This window comes from Lynx rufus, unplaced genomic scaffold (genome assembly GCF_022079265.1).
Source record: "Lynx rufus isolate CCGP_SWC_20201006 ecotype Redwood Valley unplaced genomic scaffold, mLynRuf1.p SCAF_36, whole genome shotgun sequence".
Classification (NCBI taxonomy): Eukaryota; Metazoa; Chordata; class Mammalia; order Carnivora; family Felidae; genus Lynx; species Lynx rufus.
The window spans coordinates 780,772-803,641 of NW_025814852.1; the positions used below are offsets into that span (position 1 = coordinate 780,772).

At 61.9% G+C, this 22,870-nt stretch overlaps 1 protein-coding gene across 5 annotated transcripts; it reads left to right on the forward strand.

Moving 5' to 3' along the window:
- The first annotated feature begins 1,361 nt into the window (after positions 1-1,361).
- On the forward strand, positions 1,362-13,932 carry LOC124522323 (endoplasmic reticulum mannosyl-oligosaccharide 1,2-alpha-mannosidase-like). Of its 5 annotated transcripts, none has more exons than XM_047093699.1 (13): positions 1,362-1,600; positions 2,102-2,210; positions 2,908-3,023; positions 4,545-4,699; positions 4,990-5,102; positions 6,419-6,604; positions 7,301-7,449; positions 7,800-7,988; positions 9,892-10,082; positions 10,953-11,073; positions 11,866-12,063; positions 12,191-12,322; positions 13,020-13,932. In XM_047093699.1, exons 1-13 carry the CDS (start codon positions 1,490-1,492, stop codon positions 13,230-13,232), a joined length of 1,983 nt encoding a protein of 660 aa, XP_046949655.1. In that variant the 5' UTR covers positions 1,362-1,489; the 3' UTR covers positions 13,233-13,932. The 5 variants fall into 5 exon arrangements, with proteins under 5 accessions (XP_046949655.1, XP_046949652.1, XP_046949653.1 ...); XM_047093696.1 differs by having other exon boundaries at positions 1,401-1,600; positions 7,836-7,988; XM_047093697.1 differs by having other exon boundaries at positions 1,401-1,600; positions 7,352-7,449.
- The last annotated feature ends 8,938 nt before the right edge of the window (positions 13,933-22,870 follow it).

Genomic DNA, 22,870 nt, shown 5'->3' on the forward strand with positions numbered 1-22,870 from the left:
CCCAGAGATCCGAGGCACAAGAGCCTTCGGAAAGGCTTTTCCACAGGATTGAAGCACGTCCCCAAACCAGGAACACGGGTGGAGCCCTAGGTCACTGCTCACAGGTGCGCGCTGCTGTGCACACTGCACTCAAGAGGCAGGACGGGCCCCTCAGCACAAAACTGTCCCTCGCCAGACAACCGATAAGGAAGCCACGGACTTCTGAGAGGCTGCCAAACTCTTTGATTTCCCGCAGAACGTGGCGGATTCCCAATAAACGCAAGATGCCGTGATTGATCCCTGGCCTGGCGAGCGCAGTTTCTGACCCGCACGGGTGCTGGGAACGGCAACTGGGGGTTCCCAGCTCCGTGCATCCAAGAGAGCAAGAGTCCACACGCTGAGCCCGCACCTGCTCTGGGCGGCCCAGGAGTCCCCTCGAGCTCCCACCCAGCTCTTCGCCAGGGTCTCAGGGAGGCCAGGGACCACCTAGTGAGGCTGACACCCTGGGGGGGGGGCGGGGGGAAGAACCACCCCACCCCACCCCGGCTAGGTCTCCAGGGGTGGGCTCCCGCGCCCTCAGCTGGAGAGCCCGGTGATCCACCCTCCAGATACCACCTTCTCCCTGCTGTCGGCATGTGCAGGGACGGACGCACGAGGGCACCGCTGGCACTACCGGCAGAGCCCTGTGTGGGGAAAAGACCCGCAGGGGCCTCGGGGATGACCCCCGCTAGGGAAGGTGGGGGGGGGGGGCGGAGAGCAGGAGGCGCTTTCTGGGGCAGCTTCAGACAAGCCAGGGAGGCGCACACGCCGGGGAGCCCGCCACACACACTTAAGTGCGGCGGCCTGGACTGCGGGAGGCGGCGGGCTCACCCGAGGGGGCCGGCCCTCGGCGCTGCGGGGCTCGCTCCGCCCTGCCGCGTGTCTACTGAGGGGAAACGCGCGCACAACTCGCCGCGGCGGTCGTCCGCGCGCCCCCAAGCCCATCGGCTCCGAAGAGCGGACACCGAAAGCCGCCCCGCCTCGACTCGGGCTCGCACCGGACCCGCTGTCCTCTCGCTGAGCTGCGGCCCCCACTAGCTCTGGGCCGGGAAGTCCGCCCGGGGCCGGGAGTCGAGCCCCGGAGCGGGGGCGCGGGGCGCCGGACGTCCTGCCAACACCACGGACCCGGCCGGTCCCGGGGACGCGGCGCCCAGCCGAGTCCCAGGCTCTGCGCCGGCGGGCTGCGCGCAGGCGCGGGCGGGCAAGCGCGTCACGGCGCAGGTGCGGCCGTGCGCCGACGCGGCGGGACGTAAACACGCACGCAGGGGGCCACGAGGGCGGGCGCAGGCGCGGTGGGGAATAGGAGGGCGCGGCGCAGGCGCATTGGCCGCGCGCGCGATGGGCGGGGTGTGGACGGCGCTGCGATGGCTGCCCGCGGGTGTCGGACCAGCGAAGTCCCCGGCGCCTCTCAGAGCCCGGCCTCCTGACGCCGCCAGTGGGCGGGGTCGCCCGGGCCGCCGCCACCGCTGTCATGTATCCGCCGCCGCCGCCGGCGCCACATCGGGACTTCATCTCGGTGACGCTGAGCCTTGGCCAGAGCTACGACGGCAGCAAAAGCTGGCGGCGGCGCTCGTGCTGGAGGGTGAGGGTCGGCGCCGGGCCGGGGTCCCGCGGCCCGCCCGCCGCCCCCTGCCTGGAGCGCAGGCGCTCGTCCGGGCCCGGGGAGCGGTGGTCGCCGGCCGCAGGCCGTCTTTACAGCCCGCGCTCGGCGGGGCGGGGTCGGGGAGGGGGAAAGCTGTAGGCTGCCCCTCGGTGCGGTGGGTCAGGAGCCCCGCGGTCTCGGGCTGCAGGGCATCGACACCCCACATCGGGGCAGATGCGGGGTCCCGCCGGCTGCCTGAGACGGAACACGCGCGTCGCGCGAGCCTTTCCTCACTGCCCCTGCGATAGGACACGTATGGCTTCTGCGTCTGTTGTTTATTTCCGTTCCCCTATACCGTCTGGAATATCCCCGCGGCTCGTCAGTCTCTGCCGCCGGGGCGCTTCCCCCGGTTCAGAAACCGGACCTTGGGAGTTACCCCCTGTCCTCCCTGAATTTGCAGCGGTCGCACGGGTCCCAGCTGTGTTGTTTTCCGTCCCGTAGAAATGGAAGCAGCTGTCGAGATTACAGCGCAACGTGATCCTTTTCTTCCTCACGTTTCTCGTGCTCTGCGGGCTCCTGTCCTACATCAGCGTGGCCGACCAGTGGAGAGGTACCGGCTGCGCGTGTGCCTCAACCCCATGCGTGTGCGTCACTGACTGCGGGTGGCTGGGCAGAAGCGGTCTGGCCGTGCGCCTTAAGCGCCTGGAGCGTCTGCGAATTGGCGAGAAGCGCAGAGGAAAAGGAGCGGAGGGTGTCTTTCGCCACCCTGCTAGAACGTGGCTCGAGTTAATGTGATGTTGCCCGCCTGCTTCCTGGGTGTCCGGTGTAAGGGCCGGCCGGCCTCTCCGTTCTCTGTGCCTCACGGAGACGTTCGGGTCCTGAGGTCGCGTGCCCCGTCCGGACCGGACACGCTCCCTGAACTTCCTCACACGTGTTACCGTGTGTTCCCAGCGGCCCGGGCAGTCTGGGTGAGGGCGTAGGGAACCCCTGTGGGGGAGGAAAGCTCAGGAGCCGCTGCAGGCGGCTGGAGACAGCTGCACATAGGCCAGCGTCTGCGCTTCCTGGAGGGGAAGCCGCTGAGGGGAGGTCCGTGTGGGCTGGGCTGCAGGACAGAAGCTGCCAAGTGCTTTGAGGAAGGTTTGGTTACCCTTGGCCGTTCTTGAGTTGGTTTAAAGGACCTTCCCCAGGTCTCACGGTGTCCTCTCGTGGTGAGGAGCGCCCACCTAGACGTGTTCCTCCGCGCGCTCGCTCGGGCTCTCCTTGGGGCTGTGCGGCACGTTTGGGATCAAATCTGTTCTCTCGTTTAGCCGTGGATGGCAGGTCAGCGGAAGAGCGGAAGGCGAGACCAGCAGATCCGCCCGTCTTGCCGGCTCCTCAGAAGGCAGATGCTAATCCAGAAAACTCGCCGGGGCTTTTACCCCAGGTACGTTCGGTGAACTACACGTGGGGTTGCGACCGGGGTCGGTCCCACGGGCGTTTCAGAACCGCGCGTGATGTTCCACACGGACGGGGGAGCAGTTCTCTCCCTTGTTGTTTGTCTGATGTTCGCGCCCTGCGCCCATTATTCTGAGCCAGTAGGATGACGCTTGGGGCAAGGAGGAGGAGTATTCTTTCCTTCCTTCCCCTTGGATACCTGCTGGTGAGCGAAACAGACCCGCCCCTTGTCTGGAGGAGCTGCAGGCCGGCGGGAGCAGGCCGGTGGCCGTGGTGTCCATCCCGGGAGAAAAATAGCAGTCGCCTCCAGGGATGAGGCTGGGGACGGGACGCTGAACTGCGGTGTGAGACTGGGCAGCCGCCGGTCCTGGGTAGAGTCGGGAGAGCAGGGCTCGAGTCCAGTGACGTTGCCCGAGGCAGGGGGAGCTGGGCTTGTTCAGGGAGCTGCAGTTTCAGAGGGCGTGGGTGGGGAAGGGGGCTGGGGTCGGGCCCCACGGGGAGCGGCCAGGAGGCCTCTCTGCAAACCGTCTTACTCGGAGGCTGTGTGTCAAACGGCTCACGTCCTCCCTCGTGGAGCCGACACGCACGTCTCTCGCCCTTCTTGGCCGCTCTCGTGCACCTGGGCTCTCGTGACGGCGATGGGAGCAGAGCCCGCCTGCACGGTTGCCCGCCGAAAGACACGCTTCCATTGCTCGGGAGGCCCGTGATCCCGTCTGTGGTGGCGGCCGGGGTCGGTGTGCACGGCTCCCCGGGTCCGGGCCTCGGGGCGCAGGGCCCCTTGTGGCGGGGCCGCTGGGACCTTTCCTGCTGCTCGGACTCCGGCACTTGTGCCCCAGGCCTGGGTCAGCCCCGGTGCTTTGTGAGCGGCCAGATCCCATCCTCTTGGCCACGGGGGTCCCGGCTCCGTGGCACTGGCGTCTTTACAACGAGGACCTCTTCACGGGTCCTGTGGGTACTGAGCGGCAGAGATGTGTTCGATCCCTGAGTCGGCCTCCTTGCTGTGTCCTGCGGAGGAGGGGCCTCCTCCTGCCCTCTGCTGACGACGGGCTACGCCTGGGCCCCTGCGCTCCGTCCCTGGACCCGGTGCCCTGGCCACCCGGTTCTGAGCACAAAGGGTGGGAGTCCTGGGGCACAGGCCCGGGACAGTGTTCTTTGCGCCTCCATCCACGGGGACGTGGCTCTGACCCTTTATTGCTACCTTTAGGGTCTGTGACGGCCTGGAACCCTCCCGGGCCGGGATGCTAACCCACTGCCCAGGGCTGCGCCAGCCCGTTGGCACAGTCTCCGTCCTGGTTGGTCAGGGCCCGGAGATCGTGAGAAAGGATCTTCTGGCCAAATCTGCATGTTGCCGTGGGAGCGGGAAGGCATCTCCTCCGGGGGCCGTGCTCCACCAGCCATTCCACGCGGTCCGTGGGGTTGGGTCTGATAGGGAGAGCATCCCAGGTGGAAACGGAGTGGCAGCTCCTGGGCCGTTGAACTGTTTTCACGAGTGGCTCTTGTTTCGATCTAGAAGCCTCAGAGGCATTTCCGACGGGGACCGCCCAACCTGCAGATTAGAGCCCCCGACAAAGACTCCAAGGACCGGAGGCAGGATGACACGAGGCGGAGGGACGAGGTGGTGGGCGACGCTCGTCAGGAAGAGAGCACACAGAGAACGGTGGTCAGGTACAGGGAGCGTCAGAGACGAGGCAGCACGGGTCGCTAGATGCGCAGAGGCCGGTCCGTTTGACGTTTCCTGAAAAACAAAGGGATAGGGTCGGCGCGCTGTCTGAAGCGGCTTCTCCCCTCAGAGCAGACAGTGGAGAGAGCGGGACCCCGGTGGGGGCGGGGCCCTGCCTTCTCCGCGTCGTGCCGCATGGAGCGGAGGGCCGCCACGAGCCCAGCCAGGCTGTGACCGCGGGCGTTTGCATCTCTGCCCTCAAGCCGGCTGACTCCTCTTCCTCCTCTCCCTGAAGCTGGCGGGGTGCAGTGATCGAGCCGGAGCAGGGCACCGAACCCCCTTCGAGAAAGGCAGAGGGCCCCCCCACCAAGCCTTCCTCACAGGCCCCCGGGATTCAGAACCAACCAGGTAAGGCCCCGCCTGCGCCCCGTCGGGCCTCACCCGGACATGGTGACGGAGAGGGCGCGTGGACACCCAGCTGGGCACCCGGGCGGGCCCCAGCTCTCTGTAGAGCCTTGGGGAGGACACGGGGCTCCACGGCGGCCCACGGTCCCAGGCCCATCGCGGCCGCCACAGGCCGCCTGTGCGGGAACTGCCCGCGTCCGTGCCGGCGCGGGGCCTGGGGAGAGTGGAGACACGGCCCCGGCTCGGTGGAGTCCTGGGGTCCTGCGTTCTGGCACCTGTAGTGGAGGGCCCCCGGGGCACTGGCGCTTTGTACGCTCCGTGCGGCCTGTCTGCTTTGGTTCTCGTGGCGGCCTTTGAGGTCATCGGTCTGTCGTAGGCCCGTTCCACGGACGGGAGAACCGAGGTTAGGCCGGCAGCGGCCACGGCCATTTGCCTCCCGGAGCGGGGGCTCGCGCCGGGTCAGCTGAGCCTGGGGCCCAGGCTGTGACCCTCCAGTCCTGTCGCTGTTGCCACTGAGGGGAGGAGGAAGAAGGAGCCCAGAGCCGGGACGGGCGGCCCGGGCGTGTGCGGGGAGGCAGAGCGGTCGCGGGGCTCTGAGGACCGATGTCAGAGCCGCAGATACCAACACGACTGGGCCTCGGGCCACACCGAGAGGACACGTGTCGCGAAGCCGCCGACGCCCACGTTTCTGTCCGCCTGGTGGCCCTGTAACTCGTGCCTGGTCCTCCGACGTGTGGAGGGGAGAAACCTCCTCGGTCGGCGTCGAGGCCACCCTGGAAGGGCCCCAGGGCGGCCTTGGGTGTGTCTGCCACACGCTGTTCCCTCCCCGAAAACACCCAGAGCTGCTGAGGCACGACGCGGGCGCCTGTGAGATGAGGCGCTCTCGTGGAGGTCACCGGGGCCCGCCCGCCACGTCTGATGCTCCCCCGGCCGGATCGCACAGCGCGGCTGCCGTGGCGGAGCGGCAGGCACCGGTCTGCTGCCTCAAACACCGCCGCCCACCGCGCGTTCCCCGCAGCTCCAGAGGGTCGTGCCCGCCGGGCGTCTGGTGGAGGCGGACGGGCGCAGGCCAGGCGGATGAGAGGCCGAGCCGTCGCGTGTGGGCCCTGGAGGCCTCGCCACCTTGGCAGCCGCGTCCAGCCGTGCGGCTCCGAGCCCGGCGGTGCCGCGCCCCGACCTTCGGGGTCGTCCGCTGCCGACCTGCGGCCCCGGACGGTGTCCCCCCACCCCACTGAGCGCCCCGCGGCTTGGGGCTGCAGAGGGGCGGTGTCTGAACCCTGGGCGGTTCCGGTCCCCACGACCCGCCGTCTTCCTCGCAGCCTCCCCGAACGAGCGTCAGAGGGCCGTGATAGACGCCTTCCGCCACGCGTGGACCGGCTACCGCAAGTTCGCCTGGGGCCACGACGAGCTGAAACCCGTGTCCAGGTCCTTCAGCGAGTGGTTTGGCCTGGGACTTACGCTGATTGACGCCCTGGACACCATGTGGATTTTGGGTCTGAAAAAAGGTACCTGCTCGTCCCCGAGCACGCGGCCGAGTTCCCCCGGTGGAACGCTTGGGCGCGCGAGTGAGCGAGCCGTGCCCTGGAGGGTGCAGACGCCACTGTTTCCGTCTGAGGAGCTCTCCCTTCCCCTGGGTGGCAGGCAGTCGCTTTGTCCCTCGATGGCAGGCGTCCCGGGGACGCTCAGGGCAGTCGCCCCCTCGGCTCCTGGCCGAAGGCCTGGGCTGGCGTCCGGGGGCAGTTCCAGCCCGTGCTCCTGTCCTAGCCGGAAAGGGGCTCCCTGGTGGGAGGCGGCACGTGATCCGATAAGGCCATCGGCGTCCCGGGTCTCTCCACCACACCCTTCTCAGGCCACGTGGACGGGGTGTGGTTGAGGCTACGGGTCTTTGGGTACTTCCGGATCGGTCTCTCGGAGTCCGTTTCCGGTGTTCCGTAGAGGCCAGAGGCTCCCCCTGAGTTACTCACGTGGCCCTTTGTGCCGTGGCCGTTACCCGTCAGGGCTGGTGCTCACGACGGCACGCTGGCTGCCCGTCCTCCGGGTGCAGGGGGCTCCGCGGTGTGTCCCCTTGCCGTGGGAAGTGATGGCGAGGCCCCCCGGGAGAGAGGGACACGAGGACGCACGTGGCCCCAGAGCCAGCGAGCGGTCACGGGGGCGCCGGGACCTGTAACCTACTGCCGCTCCCACCCCGTCTCCCGTCGCAGAGTTTGAAGAAGCCCGCAAGTGGGTGTCTAAGAAGCTCCGGTTTCAGAAAGACGTGGACGTCAACCTGTTCGAGAGCACGATCCGGATCCTGGGCGGCCTTCTGAGCGCCTACCACCTGTCCGGGGACGACCTCTTCCTGAGGAAGGCCGTGAGTGTCCGGGCGCCGGCGGAGGTCCCGCGGCTTGAGGGGCCCCCGGGGGTGGGGGCGGGGGCGGGGGTCTGTTCCGGGTCTCCCGTCTCCCCGGTCGTCTGGGTCTCGCTCCCACGCACGTGCTGCGTGGGAAGGTCCCTGTCACCGTCGTGACCCGTGGGGAAGCGCTCTCGGGGCTCCTCGGTGTCGCCGCTGTTGAGCGCCGAGGCCACGTGAAGCCAGTGAGGTCCCGTGTCCACTTACGGGGGTGAGCACGGGTGGCGGGGTGGCGGGGGTGGGCGTCGTGGAACGGAGCCGAGGCTGCCGTGTGACGGGAAACCTCGGTCCTCGTCGTGTCGCGTCGTCAGGAAGACTTTGGGAATCGGCTGCTGCCTGCGTTCCAGACGCCCTCCAGGATCCCATACTCGGACGTGAACATCGGCACCGGAGCCGCCCACCCGCCCCGCTGGACCTCGGACAGCACGGTGGCCGAGGTCACGAGCATTCAGCTGGAGTTCCGAGAGCTCTCCCGCCTCACGGGGAGTAAGAAGTTTCAGGTACGGGGGGCCGGCCTGCCGGCCGGAGGCGTCACACCAAGCGGAGGCGTGCGTGGACTTGACCCCGGGCCGCAGGACCACCGTCCTGTGTGCTTTCCGGTCCCTCGTTCCTCGCCTTTCCTCAGCTGCGCGGGCGGGAAGGGTGTCGACTGGGGGCTGAGTCCGAGCGCGGGCCCGTGTCCTTGGGGTCCCAACTGCCCCCTGCCTCGTGCTGTGGTGGCCCCCGGGGGGTGGTCCGTGCCGGGAGCGAGGCAGGGGCCCACAGTCGTGGGTGTCGGCCTTGCTAGGCCGTCGCTGACGGTCCTCGTGGACCTCGCTCCTGACCCTCGCCCCGACCCCGTTGGCCGGGGTCCCTCTCCTTGTGGGTGAGTCTCCAGCACGCGGCGGACCCTCTGGACTTGGCGCTCTGCCTCGTCACTCTTCCTCTTCCTTAAAAACCTGAGCTGCGATTTGAACGTCAGGAAGTTCTGCCTCTTGGCTTGAACGTCGCGCCACAGTCCCACGTGGGCAGCGGCCGCCACCGTCTGATTCCAGAACCAGGTCCTCGCCTCAGGAAGTAGGCCAGCGCACCCTAGCGCTCCCACCCGGGCCCCCTGCCTCGGTGGCCGCAAATCCACTTGTCGTGCGTGGCTTTCTCTGTTTGGAATGCTCGGCGTGAGTGAGGTCCTACGTACGGCGTGGGCCGTCTGTGGCCGGTTCTGTCGCCACGCGTGACGTCTTCGTCCGCGCTGGAAGCGTCCGGGAGAAGCGCACCCGTGTCGTAGCACGTGTCCGAAGCATCCCTTTTCGTGGCCCGCTGGTCTGCCATCGTGCGGTCGGACCACGTGCTGTCCGGGCTCTCGTGCGTTGAGGAGCAGCTGGGTTGTTTCCCACGCGGGGCTGGTAAGAGCGGCGCTCCCGGGAGAAGGTTCCAGGCGCACACGGGGCTCTGGCTTTTCCGCGGCAGCCGCGCTCGTCCTCCGGTCTTTCTCGGTAGCCTTCGCGGTGGGCACGTGAGGGTGCCTCCTCTGGGCTGTGGATTTTGTCCTGGAGACGTGTGGCGTTTTCCAAACGCCCACAGGCCCCGTGTTCGTCTCCCGGGTGGAGGTGGGCGTCCGGGTGCCTGTCTGCTTGTCGGCGGATTAGCGGCTTTCCTGTCGTTGGCTCGTACTCCGGAAGCTCAGCGTCTCTCTGTTTGCTCTGAGACGCCGGCCGGGCGCCGTTGCGATGCCAGATCCCTGTAGCTGCTGGAGACCCAAGGGAAGTTGAAGCCGTCCCTGGCTCAGAGGACTTTGCAAAAGGGGGCGGGCGTCCGTGGCGGGTGGAGGCCAGGAAGTCACTCCCCACGCAGGGTCCCGAGCGCCGTGAGCAAACGCGCACAGGGCCACGGAGCACAGATGCGTGGCGCTGCCCGGGAGGAGCTGAGGTTGGCTGGGTCTCGAAGGATGAACAGGATCGGCGGGCGGGTGTGCCGCGACCGCGGGCTCGGAAGCAGACGCGCCTGCCTTCCCTCCAGCGAGCGGGAGCAGACGGCCACGCCTGGGCAGGAGGTCCCGGGGACCGCGGCTGTGGCCTTCAGACACGGTCCCCTGGCAGGAGGAGGAGCTCAGCCCCGTGTTCGGGGCCCTCGGCGTCTGCCCGCTCATCGAGGCAGCCGCGTGTGAGGGTGGGGACCTGGTTGCCGCGTGGCTGGGGCCACCCTCAGAAGCCCTTGCCCGGTGCAGCCGGGCAGGGGAGCGCCGTGGGCCGGGACACCGGCCTCTTCCGTCCTCTTCCGTCCTCCGCTGGGAACGGGCCCGCCTGTCACGGAGGAGGGGGGAGCCGACGAGGCCCGCCTTCCTCGGCCGGCCCGAGGTCCAGCAGCCCCGTCCCCCTGGCTCACCCGCACTCTCCCCTTGTGTGTGTGTGTGTGTGTGTGTCCCAGGAGGCCGCGGAGGAGGTGACGAGGCGTGTGCACTCCCTGTCGGGGAAGAAGGACGGGCTGGTGCCCATGTTCATCAACACGCACAGCGGCCTCTTCACTCACATGGGAGTGTTCACTCTGGGCGCCAGGGCCGACAGCTACTACGAGTACCTGTTGAAGCAGTGGATCCAGGGCGGAAAGAAGGAGACGCAGTGAGGCCTGTTTCTGCTGCCTCGGGGACGGGGTCCCCGAGGCTCCCCTTGTCCCGAGTTCTCGGTCAGGAGGCAGCGGCCGTGCCGGACCCGGACTCGGCCCCTCCGCGGGGGATGTGTCCCTTCCCGGCACGGCCTTCGTGCCAGAGAGGACGCCTGGCTGGTCACGGAGGTCCCCGGCCCCTCTGCGCCAGGCAGGGCCTGGGGTCTGGGCCCGGCCGAGGGGCCCCCGGCTCACCGGCCGAGCTCTCGTCCTCGGGGTCGTGGAGGCGGCTCTGCTTGTCCGCTCCCCAGCGGAAGGTGGCCAGGGGCCCCTGGGCCTCCCCGCGCTGCCTGGTTGACGCTTCAGACGTGCGCCTTCCCAGACGGCAGTGCCTCGGGGAGCCTCGTCGTGCGGTCGGGAAAACGCAGGTCACTCTGGTGAAGGGACTGGAAATCCTTGAAGTCTCACGCCAGGGGGTGACCACGGCCCAGGACCGCTGGGGGTGGGCAGCTCCAGGAGGCCGACCCCTACGGGCAGAGATCAGGGCATCACGCCTGGGGAGCCGGAGTTCCCCACGCCTGAACGTGGGGACGTTGAGAGAACCCTGGTGGGCACGTGGGGGTCCCGGGTGGTCCACGGGGGCCGGCTGAGAGGAACGACCCTGTTCGGGGGAGCGGCGGGCACAGCCCCGTGTGTGCCCCAGGCCGCCGACTGCCACGAGCCTGCATCTCCAGGCTGGCGTGGTGCCACCCCAGACAGGGCCAGGCCTCTTGGCCACTAGCGTGGGGATGGCAGCTCGTGGCCACGTGCCCGCTCCTGGGTAACCGGGCGGGGGGTCGGGCCGCGCACCCACCTGCCCTGAGCCCACGGGGCCTGCCGGTTCACAGGTTACTGGAAGACTACCTCGAAGCCGTCGAGGGAATCAAAAGGCATCTGCTGCGCAGGTCTGAGCCCAGGAAGCTCACCTTTGTGGGGGAGCTGGCCCACGGCCGCTTCAGCGCCAAGATGGTGAGCACGGTCGTGATGCAGGTGGGGCGTAGGGGGCCGCACCCACCCGTTTTTCTGGGCCCCCGATGGCTTCGCGAGTCTGGACGTTGGAGAGATGGCTCAGATTCTGGTCGTGGGGCGTGGGCCCTCACAGGTCGACGATGGACTGCGCGGCGGTGTGCGGCAAGGGGGGCTGGGGTCTGTGATGGGTCCCCGGCCCCTCCCCCGGGGTGCCGCTCCCGTCCCCCGGGGACCCTGTGCCTTCCCCAGGACCCCGCCCCCCTGCCCAAGACTCCACTCCCTCCCCCCTCCCCTCTCTCCTCCCCCCTCCCCTCTCTCCACCCCCCTCCCCTCTCTCCTCCCCCCCTCCCCTCTCTCCTCCCCCCTCCCCTCTCTCCTCCCCCCTCCCCTCTCTCCTCCCTCCTCCCCCCTGCCCTCTCTCCTCCCCCCTGCCCTCTCTCCTCCTCCCTGCCCTCTGCCCTGGGTCTAGTTACTTGTCCCCTGCCCCTGGTACTCCATCAGTGTTTGTGGGGCCAGGGCCAGACCCGGGTCAGCATCCGCTCCCCTGGCAGGTGGGTGTCCGTCCGCCACCCTCCCCCCCTGCCCATGTGGAGCTCCAGGGGCCGGGCCCGTAGTGAAGTCGCTTTCCACGTTCCTGCCCTTGTGGGCCCTGAGGAGTCCCCGCTCAGGCCCGTCGACCCCTGGGGATGCGGGGGGCCTGAGGGAGCGCTGGACCCTGCACCCGGTGCGGCCCCCGCCCCTGCCCCACGTGGCCACCGACTCACAGTGGTGAGGAAACCGCTCTGGTTTCAGGACCACCTGGTGTGCTTCCTGCCAGGGACGCTGGCTCTGGGCGCCCACCACGGCCTGCCCGCCGACCACATGGAGCTGGCCCGGGCGCTCATGGACACCTGCTACCAGATGAACCGCCAGATGGAGACGGGGCTGAGCCCCGAAATCGTGCACTTCAACCTGTACCCCCAGAGCGACCGCAAGGACGTGCAGGTCAAGGTGAGCCGGGCCGGGGTCTGGACGTGGGGGCGCCCTGCGGGCTCGGCCTAGCTCCTCCCGTGTCCCCCCACCCCCCACCCCCCACCCCAGCCGGCGGAGCTCAGCCCGTGTTGTGTCCCCCGCCCAGCCGGCCGACAGGCACAACTTGCTGCGGCCCGAGACGGTGGAGAGTCTGTTCTACCTGCACCGCCTCACGGGAGAGCGCAAGTACCAGGACTGGGGCTGGGAGATCCTGCAGAGCTTCAACAAGTACACGCGGGTGAGCGCCTGCCCTGCCCAGCCCGCCCCGCCCCGCCCCGCCCCGAGTCCCTGCTCCCTTAGCGGGGCAGCCAGAGGGGGGCGGGGGCGGGGGCGGTGCAGGCTCGCCGTGGCCTCGGGAGTTCGGCGCCACGTGCCCCAGGGTCTCGGGGACCAGGCTCTGTGGCCCGGTGTGCACAGGGCGACTCTCCTCCCGGATCCTCCGTGTGGCCCCGGGCAGCCCTTTCCCACCCCAGACGGCGCCGTGACCGTGGCCCCGACACCCGTCTCGCCCTCTGGGCCGTGGCTCGGAGGTCACGCCGTGTCCGGGGCCCGCCACCCACCCCGGCAGAGCGCGAGCGCCAAAACCCGACCCGCGTACGCCCTGTGGCGGCCGGGCGGTGGGTCCCGGCCTCCTCAGGTGCTCGGGGCCTTCGGGAGGCCGCCTCCGGGTTCCGGAGCACGGGCTGCACGTCGGGTCACGTGAGGGCGGCTGGCGTCTCTGAGGGGCCGTCTGGAGGAGCTGCGGCTGAGCTCCCGGGGGGCCGGTCCGCCGTCGTCTGCCTCAGACCCGGCCCTTGGCCACGGGTGCCGCGGTGAGGCGCAGGGGCCCCGGCCGGGGGCCCTGCGGCCGCCGGCGCCCCCGAGGGCTGAGCCCGGCGTGGGGAGCTGGCTGGGCCTGCAGCCGTGGTGACGCCGCGGTCTCCGCTCTCGTGCAGGTCCCCTCGGGTGGCTATTCTTCCATCAGCAACGTCCAGGATCCCCTCAATCCCCAGCCCCGGGACAAGATGGAGAGCTTCTTCCTGGGGGAGACGCTCAAGTACCTGTACCTGCTCTTCTCCGACGACCCGGCCCTGCTCAGCCTGGACGCCTACGTGTTCAACACTGAGGCTCACCCCTTGCCCATCTGGGCCCCGCCTAGGGTGGGGTGACCCCCCTGTGGGCACTGCCCGGGGGCCTCACACGTCTTGCGTCTGTGGGTACCTGTCCTCGGAACCCTGGCCTTGGGTAGGTTCGCTCTCTTGACCCTGGCCGCGGCGTGTCCCCTCGGCCGACTGTCCGTGCTCCAGGGTCAGGCTGATGACATTCCCCAGGGGGTTACCGAGCCTGACATCTCAGGGCCTCAGAGGTGGTCAGGGCAGCTGGGCGCCCGGTGCTTTGCCGCTGGCTTTGCACTTCTGGCTTGTGGTTCTCATGACGTCGGACGGTGTCGTGAGGTCAGCGCCGTGAATCCCCGAGGCCCCACCTGCTGGGGACCTTCCTGCTTGAATCATGACTTAACATTCCTGATCCCCAAACGTCTTCTGTGTGGCCCCAGTGTCTCTGCTTGTCCCCTGGGGCCGCTCTGGGTCTCCTGGACCCACACGTGTTCTGAGATGAGCTGAAGGGACAGCCCGACATGCGGTTCAGCCCGGGGTCTCAGAGTCTGTGAATGTGCCCTGACCCGGGAGTCCTGGGGGGGCACTTGCGACCTCCTGCGAATCCGGGCACCTGGCCGGCTGTGGTGTTTACATGTTGGACTCAGGGATCCTCCCCCGGCCCTGCAGGGGCGGGGAGGGGCGGGTGGACAAGTTCATCCTGCTCCTGGACCACCCGACAGAACGGACTTTCCAGGCAGCATAAACGTGGATTGTTTCCTGTGTTGGTAAGCGGGTCCTTTACTGTGAAACATCTTTGCGTAGTTTGAGAGAAAGCCATCGTCGGTTTGGGGCGCTTCTGACTGCAGTGCACAGGGGTGTCAGGTTTCCAGCCCGATAATCCTGCCGTCCTCCATACATAAGTTAGCACATACGCACCTTACCTGTCGTTGGACGAGAGAACGCATCACGGGGTGGGAGCGGAAGGTGTGCTTCGTGGCCTGTCCCGAACACAGACCCACAGCAAACAGAGCCAGCGAGCGCCACACCCAAGTTCTTTCATCAGCTTCTGTGTATTTCGTGAAAGACAGAAGTTCACAAAATGCAAAATCGGATACCTTGGAAAGGTCAGTGTAGAGAAAAGATTTCTGTAGCGAGGCAGAGCGGCAACATCCACCTCCCGTTCTCCCCAGAAACAAAACAGCAGTAGAACCGTCGCGGTCAGTTTTGACAACAGCCAATGAACCATGAGGAAAAAATGAAGTGTGGCTCCATGAGAGGAACAAAATTAGTTGCTAAAAACTGTCGCTAAAGACAGTCCAGCCTTGAGAATTATTAGAAAAGGACTAATAAAACTAAAACATTCTCAACTTGAACACACACATGGAAATAGGGGAAATTGGGGAAATACTACGAGCACACTGAGATTACCAGAGAAATTACCAGAAGGAATAATTATTAAAAATCATCTTCCATTGAAACGTGCAGCGATTGAGAGATTCATCAGCAGAATTCAGTAGCCACAGCAGCGAGGAGACCACAGAATGTGAGCCGTGGACAGAGCCCGAGGGACAGGTCCCACCCTCCGCAGGCCCCACAAGTCTGTTAGAGTTGGGGTCTCGGGCAAAAGGGGATTTGAAACAGTGCTGAACGCTTACCAAATGTGATGTTCTAAGATGTAAATTACAAATTCAAGAAGGTCAGACACTTCCTAGTAGAATCAACACAAGACGACCTGGGATAAGTGGTGGGAGAGTCTTGACCGCCGTGAGCGGTGACCTGTGACGTGCAGACCCACGGCAAGGCCAGCCGCCCAGTGAGGGAGAAAAAAGGCCAGAAGATGGGAATGGAATGACGCTTTGATGAGAAAAGTTGTCACCCCAGAGTTCCATGTACAGCAAAACTGACTCAGAAATGGAGAATTCTAGGTATTTCCAGGGGAAAGCCGGATAGCTTGTCGTCAGGCGGCCTGACGTGCATGAAATGCTCCAAGGACTCTGGGCGGAACTGCTGCCGGATGGGAACTCGGGGCTCTGTTAAGACGCAGCTGGGATGCGTCAAATCAGTTACGTGTTTGGCTGCCACTCCTGTTTTTATTCTCCAGGATTTAAAAGCTGTTCATGGGAGATCATTACAGATTTATGTTTTGGGGCCCACGGTGTGCAGCGTGAGTTTTGAGAGTAGCTACAGAAGCAGGCTGGTCTGAGCCGTCTCAGAGGTCGTGTATGTTAGTGAACAGAGTTGCTGTATGTGTGGACCAGATTGTTAGAAATTCGGGATGTCACCCATGATAGCCACGATGAAATTATCAAAAAGATACACGTGGGTGGAAAGGAGAAGAGAGTGAGAATGTTCACTAAAGTTTTTTAAAAAAAAAGTCCTTGGAAGAAATGAGGGACGAAAAGGGATTAACATATAGAAAACACGCGCAAAGTGGTAGAAAGAAGTCTTATTGGTAATTACGTAAAATAAAATGGATGGAACTCTTCGATCAAAACCAGAGCTTGGCAGAATGGACTAAAACACAGTGACCCAAGTACATACTGTCTAGCAGAGACCATGCTTCCAAAGATACAAATAGACTGAAGGCAAAAGCATGGGGGGAGACACTCCATGGAAACAGTGACCCAAAGAGAGCTGGGATGGCTTTGTGAACGCCAGACGAAATAGGCTTTAATTCAAACACGGGGGGTGCCTGGGTGGCTCAGTGGGTCGAGCACCCAACTCTTGATTTCATCTCAGGTCATGATCCCAGGGTCGTGGGGTGGAGTCCTGCATCGGGCCCCACGCCGAGCATAGTGCCTGCTGGGATTCTCTTTCTACCTCTCTGCCCTCTCCGTTGCTTGCACACGGTGTCTTTCAAATAAAAATTAAAAAACTTTTAAGAGGTCAACGTAGATGCAGCTTGCTTTGTTTGTATTCAGTCAAAACAAGATTTTTCCACGGGGAAGAAAAGACAGGGTTATAAAGAAGGTAGACCAGTTACAAATGCATCGAACAGCAGAGTCAAATGAAATAGCCGGGTCTCCAGTGGCAGTCGGAGACTTCGTTAGTCGCCTTGAAGATGCACAGACCCGCTAGGGGAAGACCAGCGAGGAAACCGAGGACACAAACAGGGCTACAAACTAGGCAGACCCAACAGACGAGAGCGCCCCCGACAACAGAGTGTCCCTGCTCCTCGAGGGCACATGGAGCATTCTCCATTGTCTACGTTAGGCCACAAAACAAGTATTAATGCATTTTATTTAAGTTTTGGGGGTTTTTTTGTTTTTTTGTTTTTTTGTTTGAGAGCAAGCACAAGCTGGGGAGAGGGGCAGAAGGAGAAGGAAAGAATCTTTGGCAGGGTGCATGCTCACTGTAGAGCCTGACACTGGGCTCAATCCCACAACCATGAGATCACGTCCTGAGCTCAAATAGACACTCAACTGAGCCCCCCAGGTGCCCCTAAAGATTTTACTTTTATGTAAACTTTATACCCAACATGGGGCTCGAACCCACAACCCCAGGATCCAGACTTGCACATTCCATCAACTGAGTCAGTCGGGTACCCCAGTGTATTTTAAATGATTGAAAGAGGGGGGGGGGCTGGCTGGCTCAGTCGGTTGAACATCTGACCTCAGCTCAGATCAATTTTAGTATACGTGCTGCCGAAGTGAGCACTGACCTCAGCTCAGATCAAGATCTCACTGCTCGTGGGTTCGATCCCCTCATCGGGCTCTGTGCTGATAGCTCAGAGCCTGGAGCCTGCTTCCGACTCTGTGTCTCCCTCTCTCTCTGCCCCTCCCCTGTTCATGCTCTGTCTCCCAAACATAAATAAACACAATCAATGGGTCAGTGGAGAAGTCGGAAAGGAAGTTAAACACTTTTGAGACCTATGAAATTGAAAGCACAAAGTACACAATTTATGGGATGCAGGGAAGGCTGTGCTCAGATCAAAATCCATAGCTTTGAATGCCTACATTAAAAAAAAATTAAAAATGTACGAGGCGCCCGGCTGGCTTAGTCGGTAGAACACACAGCTCCTTATCGGGGCCGTGAGTTCGAGCCCTGTGTTGGGTGTAGAGCCTACTTTAAAAATAATAATATAGAGGCGCCTGGGGGGCTCAGTCGGTTGGGCACCTGATTTCGGCTCAGGTCATGGTCTTGCGGTTTGTGGGTTCAAGCCCCGCGTCGGGCTCTGTAGTGACAGCTCAGAGCCTGGAGCCTACTTCAGATTCTGTGTCTCCTCTCCCTGCCCCTTCCCCGCTCACGCTCTGTTTCTCTCTCTCAAAAAATAAACATTAAAAAAATTTAAAAAATAAACATAATATAAAAGGAAGAAAGATCTCCAGTTAGTACCTAACTATGCACCTTGAAGAACTAGGAAAGGAAGAGCAGACTAAACCTAAAGCTTGCAGTGTGAAGGAAATGTGTAGAATGGAGATAAGTAAAATAGAGAATAGAAAAACACCAGAGACGGTCCACAAAACCAAAAGTTGGTTCTTTGAAAGCATCAACAAAATTGAATCTCCAAGCTACACTAACAAGGTGAATGTCCGATAGCTAGAACCAGAAACAGAAGTGGGGGTGTCACCAGTGGTCTTACAGAAAAATTTCACACCATCAAATCTGACGGTCTTTTTAAGATGGCAAGTTCCCAGAGATGCAAGAATGATCTAAACTCAAGATGATCTATAAGTTTTCGACAGACCTAGGACAAATAGATGGATCCAATAGTAAAAAAAGAGACAACAACAAAACCCTCCCAACAAAGAGAAGCCTGGGGTCATGTGGCTTCTGGGGAATTCAGCCAAACATTTTCAAAGTTGGGGCACTTTGCTGGCTCAGTCTGTGGAGCGTGCAACTCTTGATCTTGGGGTTGAGTTTGAGCCCCACATTGAGTGTAGAGATCACTTAAAAATAAATCTTAAAACACACACACACACACACACACACACACACACACACACATTTTAAGAGTTAACCCCAGTCCTTCTCAAACTCTCAGAAAATTGAGAGGAGGGAAAACTTCCTAAATCATTCTGTAAACCCAAAATTACCTTGATATCAAAACCAGATACAGACATTTCAGTAAAAGACTACAGGCCGATATTTCTTGTGAATATTAATGCAAAAATCCTTAGCAAGATACTGACAAATCTGGCAGTATGTTTGAAGATTCTACACCATGATCAAGGTGTTTCAATGTAAGGAGATCAGTCATCCACACAACACAATACACAGGAATGAGCTGTGGATACAAGCAACAACTTGCATGGACCTCTAGGACATCGTGCTGAATGAAAGAAGGCACACGCCAGGAGGAAAAAGAAACAATAACACACTCCATTCATAGAGCACAGTGGAGAAAATACACGATAACTGCAATTGACATAGAGCACGTGACAAAAGCCAACACTCTTTCATGGTAGAAACACTCATGAAACCGTAGGTAGGAGGGAACTTCCTCAACACAATAAAGGGTAATCGTGGAAAGACGCACAGCCAACATCCCACTCAACAGTGAAAGACGAAGCTTTTCCTCTAAGACCGGATATAAGACAGGACGACCTGCTTCCACCGCCACTAGAAATAAAAGGCATTCAGACTGGAATTGAAGAAGTAAAACTCTGTTTGCACATGACATGATCCTGTGTATAGAAAATCCCAAAGAATTCACAAGAACATGACTAGAGCTAATAAATTCAGGAAAGTTGCAAGACTAGATCAGCAATCAAAACGTTATGTTCCTGTGCACCTGCAGTGAACAATCTGAAAAGGGAATTAAGAAAGCACTTCCATTGAAAATAACATTAGGGGGGCGCCTGGGTGGCTCAGTCGGTTGAGCGTCCGACTTCAGCCAGGTCACGATCTCACGGTCCGTGAGTTCGAGCCCCGCATCGGGCTCTGGGCTGATGGCTCGGAGCCTGGAGCCTGCTTCCGATTCTGTGTCTCCCTCTCTCTCTGCCCCTCCCCCATTCATGCTCTGTCTCTCTCTGTCTCAAAAATAAATAAACGTTAAAAAAAAATTAAAAAAAAAAAAAAAGAAAATAACATTAGGGCTGGGACGCTTGGCTGCCTCAGTCTGTGGAGCATTTGGCTCTTGATCTTGGGGATGTGAGTTCCAGCCCCACGTTGGGCACAGAGCTTACTTCAAAATAAAAACACCATCTAAAAGAATAAATAGGGATAAATTTAAGGATGTAATGTACACCAAAAAGTATAAAACATTGCTAAAATAAAGAAGATCTACATAAGTGGAAACATCCTTTGTTCATGCATAGGAATACTTTATTTTTTGTTTTTTCAATGTTTATTTTAGAGAGAGACAGAGCATGAGCGGGGGAGGGGCATAGAGAGAGGGAGACACAGAATCCGAAGCAGGCTCTGGGCCCTGAGCTGTCAGCAGAGCCCAACGCGGGGCTCGAACTCACAAACCGTGAGATCATGACCTAAGCCGAAGTCGGACACTTAACCAACTGAGCTCCCCAGGCGCCCCAGGAATACTTAATTTTAAGACGTCAATGCTAGACAAAAATGATCTACAGGTTCAGTGCCATCCGTCTTAGAATTCCAACAGCCTTTTTTGCCAAAATGGAAAATGAATTCTCAGATTAATGTGGAATTGCAAGGAGCCGCAAATAGCCAAGATATTCTTGAAAAAGAACAAAGTTGGACGACACGGACTGCCCGATTTAAAAATTTACGACGAAGGCATGGTACTCCGAGCAGTGTGGTGCTGGTGTAGTGACAGACACGTAGTTGTCACTGAAGGGAGAGCCCAGAAATGAACACATACACGGATGGCCGACTGATGTTCTGCGAGGGTATGTAGGTTTACTCAGTGGGGAAAAGAACCTTGTCCTCAACCAATGGTGATGGGAAAACCGGATTTCCACATGCAAAGAATGGAACTGGACCTCACTTTCCACCACATACAAAACATCAACTAAAAATCGATCAGCAACCCAAAGAGCGAAACCATCCGGCGCCTAGAAACAGCAGCAACAGCAATACGGAGACAGGTCTGCACCCAGCGGGCCTCACAGGGCTTCTCACGCCACAATCCAGAAGCACAAGCACCAGCCCAGTAGGACTTCGTCCAAAGCTGTGCATCAAAGGATGCGGAGTGCACAGAACCAAAGCCCACAGAACGGGAGAGAGTATTTGCAAACAACGTATCTGATAAGGAATTTATATCTAGAATACGTTTTTTTAAATGTCCAGAACAATAAAAAAGTAATGCTCAACAACAGATAAAAGCACCTTTCATGGGGCGCCTGGGTGGCGCAGTCGGTTAAGCGTCCGACTTCAGCCAGGTCACGATCTCACGGTCCGTGAGTTCGAGCCCCGCGTCGGGCTCTGGGCTGATGGCTCGGAGCCTGGAGCCTGTTTCAGATTCTGTGTCTCCCTCTCTCTCTGCCCTTCCCCCGTTCATGCTCTGTCTCTCTCTGTCCCAAAAATAAATAAACGTTGAAAAAAAAAATTTAAAAAAAAAAAAAGCACCTTTCATGACACGAAAGGGGGCTCAGCGTGTAGCGTGTGTAACTGGGCGTGCACACAAATGTGGCCCCGACCTCACGTGCAGCTCGCTCAGACCCAGATCACGGGCACCTGTGCGGGGTTCCCTGTCGTCCACACCCGCTGCTCTGTTGCTTGCAGCTTCGAGGGCTGAGGGGCAGAGCAGGTGGGGGGAGACAGGGCCTGTCTCCCCAGATCTATGGGCTGTGGAGGGGGGAATCAAGACCCAGCTTTGGCCCCAAAGCCACTGTCCCCCCTCCCCAGGGAGTCGGAAGAAGGGCTTCTGGACCCCCAGACGTACCCGCAAGCTCCGGGCCACCGGGTGTGGCAGGACAGTCAGAATTGGAATCCCCTTCTGGGCCTTCCCGGTGCTGCCGGGAGGGTTTGGAGGGAAGGATATGCTGGGTCTGCAGCTGGGGTAGGAGGGTCAGGCAGCCGAGCTGAGAGGAGAGGACGAGAGGAGGGCCTGCCTGGGGAGAGGCTGCCATCCAGGGGAAAGGAGCCGTGAGCCCTTCTGTCCTGTCCTGGCTTCTACCCTGCAGAGGCCATGGAGACCCTGCGAGGGCAGCTCTCTACTCAACGCAGGACAGGCAGCCCTGGGTGCGGGTCCCGGGACACAGGAACAGGGACACGGGGAGACGGGGACATGGGAGCTTGGGGGCATAGACACAGGATGGGGTCAGGGGGACACAGGGGGAGGGACATGGCACAGGGACACAGGGACTGGGACATGGGATAGGGACACAGGGATGGGGACAGGGGCACAATGATGGGCAAGTAGGGACACGACACGGGGATGTGGGGACACAGGGACGGGGACATGGGGTCCCAGGGACCCAGGGGATGGGGCCACAGGGACGGGGACAGGGAAACAACGGTGGGCAAATAGGGCTAGGGACACGGGGACATGAGGGACACAGGGAAAGAGGGACAGAGACACAGGGATGGGGACACGGGGATGTGGGAACGCAGGACCACAAGGAGCGGGGCACGGGACAAGGACAGGACATGGGGATGGGGGCACGGGGACAGGGACACAGGGATGTGGGGATGGGGACAGGGCCTGTGCAATGATTGTGGTGTGGCATTCGGTGACCATGGGGTGACCACACCCCTGGGGTGGTATGACATGACCAACAGTCATTGTCACCATGCTGGTTGCCACAGTGACAGTCCTGGGACAGTGTGGGGCGGCTAACTGGCGGCTCCCCGATCAGCCTGGCTTGGGGCCCCGGGTTCTCAGGCTGCAGCCAGAGCGCGGGACCCCAGCCTTGGCCTGTGCCAGTGCTAGACAGGCCGGACCTGGGCAGAGACTGGGGTCGTGCTGGCCAGGGACAGTCTTGGCACGGGGACAGGTGGCTCACCTTCCCTTTGTGGCCTTGGGCAGGGGGTGGCTCTGCTGATCTGGCCCCTCACGCATGCCCAGGACTGGATGCCAAGGGAGAGGTGGCCCCCCTGGTGTCTGGGCACTGGGTACGTGCCGCAGCCCCTGGCGCTGAGGGGCCAGTGGAGGGAATAGCCTGAGGGGCTGGGGTCAGGGTCCCAGCTCCCAGCTCCCAGCTCCCAGCAGGGGCCTGGGGCCGCCGCCTCCAGACCCGGGCTCTCAGCAGCTGCGTGTCTGCACTGTCCGAGCCCCCGCCTGGGCTCCGAGGCCCGTGCTGCCGCCACAAGGCCTCACACTGTCGCTTGGACAAGCCCCTTCCTCAGAGCTGGTGGCCTTCTGCGTGAGCCCCCTCCTAGCTGCCGCCACCCCATCTTCCCGAGGCTCCCCCACTTCTCCTCGGGGGTCAGCCCATGTGGCCTTCGCAGCCCTGCCCTCAAGAGCCCGCCCTCCCCCACGGGCCGTCACTAGGGGCGCAAGGTGGCCCAGGGCATCACCCGGCGGCCCAGAGGCTGGGAGAGGCCTGGGTGTGTCCCGGCTGGGGGGGGGGGGGGCAGCTGGGACACTGGCAGGTCTCTCCCACCTCCCCGTGACTCAGCAGTGGCCCCTAGAGGACAGGTGGCTGGGTGCACGTCCCCTGCCCCGACACCACGCCCTGGAGCCCTCTCCCGCTTCCTGTGTCTCCAAGGTGACCGTCTCCGTAGCGACACGGTGGGTGGCAGGAACCTGGAGGACCGGAGAAAAGGCATCACGAGCCAGGTGGGGCGGGGGAGGTCGGGCCCAGAGTCCAGCCCCGCCCGGGCTGTCACGTGAGGGTGGCACGCCGGTCATG